Source organism: Montipora foliosa, chromosome 3 (genome assembly GCF_036669935.1).
Source record: "Montipora foliosa isolate CH-2021 chromosome 3, ASM3666993v2, whole genome shotgun sequence".
Taxonomy (NCBI): domain Eukaryota; kingdom Metazoa; phylum Cnidaria; class Anthozoa; order Scleractinia; family Acroporidae; genus Montipora; species Montipora foliosa.
Genome location: NC_090871.1, coordinates 18,733,505 through 18,741,283, shown reverse-complemented (window position 1 = coordinate 18,741,283; position 7,779 = coordinate 18,733,505). Strand labels below are relative to the sequence as shown.

Below are 7,779 nucleotides of genomic sequence, written 5' to 3'. Positions count from 1 at the left end.
AAACCTGCAAGGCAAGGAAGTGAAAAATTTAGGGGCGATCGCCTACCAACATTCTAGAAAGAATAGAAGTATTATGTCAAAAGTCAGCTGTAGGGTATGAAAGATGACCCGTACATAATCGTCTACTTACCGTGCAAGAATAACAAGACTACAAAAAGCTATTTTTTTATGGCATAAAAATTAAAGGAAAAAGCACAGAGAGAAAAGCAGGCGAAGGCACACTACATTTCTATGAGATGCTCACCAACAACGCGAAAAAATTAAAGATCGAGGCTTCTGCTTCGCTGCATGTACAAGGCCCGGCCTTTGTTCTCTCTTCGACAAGCGAGGTTTAATTGATTGCAGAGAGATTGGACTCTAGTAGACATTTCATGCCATACAAATGACAATGTTGCGGGCAACAATCGCGCCATATTTGAATCTGCGTGCATTTCAAGTATAGTAAGTTCTTTCGAAATTTAGGAATGGTTCAAGAGTTTATAATTCTCAGATGTTTCTCATGTACTACTTTCCAAGTTCATCAGGTAAGTAATGCCTCTGTAACAAACTTATATAAAACAAGCTAAGCATGGCCGAACTCGAACACAAACTACCTAAAAACATCCTACAATCAAAAACATTTGTTTCCTGCTCCGGAAGCATAATAAAAGTTAAAAAGTTTTACAAACTCGGAGCTAAAAGTTAAAAACTTATGAAATATCCTGTTACAATTTTGCCATAATTTGGCCATAATTTATTACAAGAAAAAGGTTTAAGATGTGTTGTGCTTATATTTAATGTAATGATTTGTAATAAATGCTGCTGAAGCGATTATTATATTTTTTCATTTCCTATTGGGATGTAATGTTTTATCTGAACGAAAGAACAAACCTCAGGAACGAGCAGTTAGTAATTTAAAGCCCTGGCCAAACGAGATCGAGAGTTGACGAGAGTTGACACTCTCGCTCTCGTTTGGTCAGGAACGCTAACCGGTGGCTCAGTTGGTTGAGCATCGGGCTGTCATGCGGGAGGTCGTGAGTTCGACTCCGGCCGGACCAACACTCAGGGTCTTAATATAACTGAGGAGAAAGTGCTGCCTTTGTAATTACATCTGCAAATGGTTAAGACTTTCAAGTCTTCTTGGATAAGGACTATAAACCGTAGGCCGTGTCTCACAACCCTTCAATATTCATAATCCTAAGGGACGTAAAAGAACCCACACACGATTCGTAAAGAGTAGGGCATAGAGCTCCCGGTGTTGTGGTCAGGCCTCATTTCATTTCATTCGTGTGCTGGGTGAGATCGCTAATGGACTGATAGTGGCTGCCAGCAGTGCCTGTATATGCTGATGTCCGATCTCACCCATAGATCACTTGCTTGTAAAGCGCATTTTAATATGTAAATAGAAAATGCACTATATAAATTCATTACCATTACCATTGGATTCTCGTGTTAATTTTCAATGAGGAGAAAAAGCAAAGTTAGACTTGAGTTTCCGAAAAAACTTTTTTGCAACTTAAAACAATTTGCAGAGGAATTTTATTACCTTAATCAAAAGAATGCTTATTTTCAGGGGGGTCTAAATCCATGAAAGGGGGTCCATATCTGCTTGTCAGTACCCAGATCCAGATCTGGACCGGGGGGTCCAAATCTGCAGGGGGGAGGGTCCAAATCCGCTGTGACACCTGCTCAAATTTTGAATGAGAGTTAGCAAGAGTTTTGTCTTGTTTGGCCATGCACGAGTTTGAGAGAGAGTTTTGCGGTCAGTAAACTCTCTCTCAAACTCGTGTGTTTTTTTCATTATAAAAAAGGAAAAAAGTTCTATGCCATCAGATTCAAAGACCGAGGACAACGCCAAGGCTGAATATACCGGCTGGCAGCCCGGCTTGTTACTCACCATAATTACATCAGAAAGGGTTTTCCCGGGGTGGTTCCCAGGCTCTCTCTTTAAACTCTTGTCAACTCTCGTTCTCATTTGACTGACTCTCAATGACTCTCATTGACTCTCATGAGCTTTCACGAGTTTTAACTCTCATCAACTCTTGCCCTCGTTTTGTCAGGGCTTATAATATTACAACAAAGAGTATACCCAGTTGTGATGGGTTTTTAAACATTTCAGATGATTGCTTGAACAAAAAGGCAGTCAATGACTCAAATTTCCCTTTCGTAAACGGTCGTTGCCATTTGAAACGGTCGATGCCATTTATAACAGTCGACTACACACTTCACTTCAAAGAAAATTAAAAGGAACAAACTAAGAAATACTATTAACAAAAATTAAGACAAAAAAGAAAAACATTTATAAAAGAAAAACTGGAGGAAAAAAAGAGTCTGAAAATTCGGGTTCCTGGCCCTCACCCTGAACAGAACCCTAACCCAAACCTTAACTCATATGACCAGCGAGACACAACTCCCAGTAATCGTAACCTTTTGAGTTCTTAGACCTAATGAGTGTAATTCAGAGCTAAAAAATGGCATCGACCGTTTCAAATGGCAACAACCGTTCTGAGAAATGGCAACGACCATTTACGAAAGGGAAATAAGCGTCAATGACGTTACAATATTATTGTTCATACAGGCCTCAGCTTGTATCATGTAGTCAGCTTTTACATAATCGTGTAATAGTCACTTTTTCAAGTCACAAGTTTGGAGCAGAAGTGCTCTACTTATAGTAAGAAATAAATATTCTTAGTAGAGCATTTTTGCTAGACTATTTCTCTAATTGTTGGAGAAAGTATCAATCAGACCAAATCAAACAAAACGGATAGTGCACTTACCAGTGGCCATCCCAGGAGAAAGACCCCACGGAATCCCCAGGCATTTGCACGATGACATTTACATCCCCCCCTAACCCAAAAACAATGATGATGATAATAATAATAATATAATAATAATAATAATAATAATGATATTCTAGAAATTTATAAAATAGATGTTAATGCTGGTAAGCAAATACTGGGCAGCGCCTGGGAGGAGAGCGTGACTTCCCATCACGTGACTACCTTATTTGGCTATTTCATTCATCCCGCCATGCGAGCCTTCTCAGTTTGACATTTCCAAAGCTCAACTAGTTCTGTTTTTTCTGTTCAGCAATTTAATCCCTCCCTCCCGCCGTTTTGCTTTCTGGTTCTCTTGTATTTTATTTTATTTTTTCTTTATGAGCTTCTGTAACCTATTTAATAGTTCTCCTTAATAAAATATGGCGGGGAATTGCTGCCTGCGGCACCCCTTCAGCCCTGTGCTGAAGCCCGGTTATGGAGGGGGCATATTGTTACTTTGCTGGACTGGGTTAACTTGGCCCCAGGACATTATGCCAGCCACTATGCCCGCCTTGCAATACAGGCATGAGGCACCCCCTCGGCTAGTTGCAGAGGCCCCTCATCCGGTGGTCCATACCAAGGCCGAAGGCCGAGGTGGATAACATCCTCCGAGATCTGCAGAATTCTTCATATTCTTCGAAAGCCGAATTCAATAATTGCTTTTATTATTATTCATTCAAAATATTTTCTTCGCTCAAACTTCAAACTCACAGCCATTTTTCTGCTCAACAAAAATAACACAATCTCGTCCCCAGCTTTTTTCGGTCAACGGTTCAATAATTTGCAGCAGGCTGCACTTTTGATGTCATTTTGACGTCATCGGTTCAATAATCTGCAGCGGGCTGCACTTTTGACGTCATTGATTCAATATGACACAGTTTCTTTCCAAATTTGGTGAACAGCACCTGGTTATGGTGAATTATGCGTGTGGTTTTAACCAATCAAAAACGGGGAAATATTTTGAATGAATAATAATAATTATAAAATTGATTTCATACTCAGGTAAAGAAGAGCAAAAAGTGGACTTGCAAGGTTTGTGGAGAGAAACAGTCTGTTAAAAAGGTCTATGCACAAGGCAGTGGTCAGGAGTGCCGCAAGCATGTACAGAAACTCAATATGAAGTGTGGGGAACTTCAAATGGCCAAGGACTTGATCTTGACACACAGCAGTGATGAAAACAGTGATACTTGCAGTTTTTCTGAAAACGTGATTGGCGTTGAGCCTGTTGAGGACATAACTTGTGAAACAAGAACAAGACTACATCTTGGAGAGAGCAAGTGGAAAAAGTTTATGGAAGTCTCTTCTTGTGATCAGGGTAAATAGATCTTAAAATTTTCCCATTTGAAGAGTTGTTGATTCAGGCATTGGGTTTGATAGCAGTTCTATCAGGTTCGAATCTTGCTGAATATTGTCCTTTGTGGTCCAGTGCTCAAGAAAACCACCATCTGGTTATCTGAGACACATAGGGCCAGTTATTTAAACAAAGTCTAACTTAGGCCGCGGCTTAAGACAATTAGTGGACCTCCAAATCTATTTATAAGCGGTATATTTTAAGTAGATAAATTGCTGTCTAGTCTGGAATGCAAACCTTCTTGTTACCATCAGCAGCAGATAATATTTGGATATGATTGTTGGCAATATTGAAAATGGCTTAGAACACGGTTTTGTTGAACATTGTCTAAACTATGTTTTAATAATCGACCCATAAATTTCAGTCTTGGGCAAACGACTTTCTCTGGTCACTTGCCCATTGGAAAAACATTTAATCAATTAATTAAAGAGCTCAAGAGATATCAAGAGACAAAAACTACACATAATATTTTATTTCTTTTTCTTTCAATTGATTTAATAATAATAATAATAATAATAATAATAATAAATAAATCAAGGCCAAGTGTTCCCCCAGGCAAGTGGATCATCAAGTTTGCTAGCCCAATGGAAAGTGAGGATTTTAACCTTTTTCAAGGCTTGAGGTCACAAATTCAACTTTACCACAATTTGTAAATACCGTAGGTAATTTCTTGATGATGCCTCCCTCCACGTTGGGTTTTCAGCTTTGAACTTTGTTTCTCACCCACATCTGGGACTGCCAAGCAAGCTTACCATATGCAGCCTGACCTTTATTAACACAACCAAAACGTAATAAATACATGTATCATAACAGACCTTATTGAAAAATCATGAGGACTATTTACAAACTGAATGGAATGTCATAAACATCCTCGAAAAGCTACAAAACGGCACTGAAAAGACTCATGAGGGGTGACCGTAGGTGGGAGCCGCAGGTCAGGCAATGGTGGATGGCAAAAAACAAAACTGAGCCACCAACAAAACATGTGACCTGAATACCCCCCACACACTGGACCCCATTCCTCAACCAGTAGAAAAACTCATTTTGTTTGAATCATTCATAGTAAGTAAATAACGTCTACACTGTATATTTATAGAGAGTAGCACATAATACCTGTTAAGTTATAGTAATAATTGAGTGGGCCTTGAAAAAGAAATTGAACAATTGAGGGCAAAAAGAGAAATATGAGAATAAAAATAAAATCAGAATTTATAATTACATCAAATTAATTGAATGCAGAGGAAAATTAATCATATGAACGTGAGTGCATTTCATGATTTGTGGCCATGAGTGATGTTTTCAAAGCTCTGAATACGGTCCGAGTGAAAAATTATTCACTTGTTTTCACAGATGAAGAAGACTTTAGAACTTTTGACGTGACAACAGTGAGGGACGTTTTTGGTAAGGATACCACCAAAGGAAAGCGAAAATTGGTGCAGAAATGCCCCACAACAGATCACCACCACAAGCAAAAGAGATTAAAAAAGAATTCCAAAGGCAATGCTGAAAATAACCTCAGAGATCACACGAGTTCTTCCAAATCCTGTGAGGACCTAGCATCACCAAAGCAGTACACTTCATCTGGGCCTCACAGCAATGGAATGCTTTCTTATTCTAATTTGCAGTTAAATCCTGAAAATAGTCAGAAGAGATGCAATGTGTATTTTGCAAAGGTCACAAGAGACTCTGCTCCAGAGGAAGGGGATTCAGTAATTACAGCAGAGCAAAAGATGCCATCTTTCTCCACTACTAGTATCTGGACAAAATATTTGCCCATTTCATCATCTGAAACCAAGGAACCAGCTTCCACCCATTTGGCTGTTGCAACTTCAAGTTTTCTTGAGAAGAAAGGATTGCCGCCTCACCCATGTTCTGAAATAAGCCAAAGTTACAGGCAGTGCTCAGCGATTTTAGCAGATTGTGATCCAAACAGCTGTAAAGCTGAATCTTTTCTTGATGAAGATTTGTTTCAAGTGGACGACAAATTAGAGGAAGAATGGTGGAATACACTCTAATACATGTACTATTATGATTTAAAACAAGTGCAATTTTAAGGTTCGTTTTTATCGTTTACCGATCATACTCAGACTTGAAGTGGCATGTGTGTTCAATAAATGGATTTAACTTCTCTTCCATAGAAATTGGAAATGTATAAATTATCAATACAAATCATGATTCTTTTAATAGATTAATGTACCAGTCAAAATTGAAGCTTCAACATCCCCCTCCCCCCCCCCCCTCCCCGGGCATACCCCGGGCATTTGACTCTTTTTCCTGCCTGGGGAAGGGAATTTGATCATCTTAGTCTTCCCAGGGGCAGGGCATCTGATCATCACTCATAGAGGGTGGGGAGTGTCGTTGCATGAAACTCCGTAAAACCAATGCATTCAGTTTATAAAAATCAGGTAGTTTTCCCGGGGGTGGGGGCATTTCATCACCTGAAATGGACCTATGATGAGGCATTGGCCCAGGGAGGGGGGCATTTGAACAAAAATATTTTTTATAGAGTTTAGGGCCTTCTGTGGGAGAATTAATGCCAAAGCAGGGGATAGACCAGCGGATGCCCCGAGTTTAGGGGTGACCGGCTTTAAGACTCCCTAATATCCATTCTGATTTTGTTGTCATAGTGATAGGTTCCATGGGAAAAGCGTGACCAAATGGATCCATGAATGAGTGTTCATTTCATGGTGATAAGGCAATATTATGTTTAAAATGTTGTTTCTCAAGAAACCAGTTTGAACCACTTAAGTTATAGATTCCATGTCATCTATGACATTTGGACTTCTTGGCCATGTAATGGACGAACATCCCCCTTAAATCTAATCTGCAAGCACCAGCTCAACAAACTTTGCCTCGTTGAAACAGTCCATATATTTGGAGGAATGTTTTCCGAAAACCTGCCATTTTTATCCCTTATTTGTACAAACCTAAGGTATTGCTACAGGGTTTTCGTTTGAGGCCAGATGTGTCCCATCCGGTGGTGTCCCATTCCATGTCCGCTACTTTGATGCCAACATTTTGAGGGGTTTGTTTTATTTTTTCCTATTATCATGGTTTTTAACTTACTTTTTAAAGAAAATTTGAGTCAACTCCAGCCTTTCCTGGGAAACTGATTCTTGGGTTCCAGAAACACTGGAAACAGCGTTTCTGAGTGCTCTATTTTAAAAATTTCCTGGGGGAAATGTCCCCAGAACCCCCTCTAGGTACGCCACCAAAATTGTCACCTCTTGTAATTTCAGAAATGTGTCCGTTACTTAACAAAATAGTCTAAAACCCTGCCACTAAATGTAAAAGGCGACCTAATTATTTGTTGTCATCAGGATTAGAGATTAAGGCACTGCATGAAACGAATGAAAGAAAAAATTTAAAGTAATGTTTAAATTCACTTTTGCACAGAAATGCAGGTAATTACATGAAGCCCCAACTTCGATATCCAACAAGAAGTGTCCCTTTCAGTCCAAGCACTTGCTAATAAGGAAAGTCTAAGGGTAAATGCAGGTGTTTCTTTGTTTAATATGTTTCAACATAATATATTTTCAAAATGACTTAGGAAAATGTATGTGATGGGGAATGGGAATAGCCATAGAATGCGTGCGGACGTCCTTGTTACTGGGTTGCCAGTATGTCAAT

The 7,779-nt window shown here is 39.3% G+C and overlaps 1 protein-coding gene across 1 annotated transcript; it reads left to right on the top strand.

Moving 5' to 3' along the window:
• The first annotated feature begins 394 nt into the window (after positions 1-394).
• On the top strand, positions 395-6,359 carry LOC137996991 (MRN complex-interacting protein-like). The gene is made up of 3 exons (XM_068842660.1): positions 395-524; positions 3,801-4,113; positions 5,500-6,359. Exons 1-3 carry the CDS (start codon positions 465-467, stop codon positions 6,162-6,164), a joined length of 1,038 nt encoding a protein of 345 aa, XP_068698761.1. The 5' UTR covers positions 395-464; the 3' UTR covers positions 6,165-6,359.
• Positions 6,360-7,779: the final 1,420 nt, after the last annotated feature.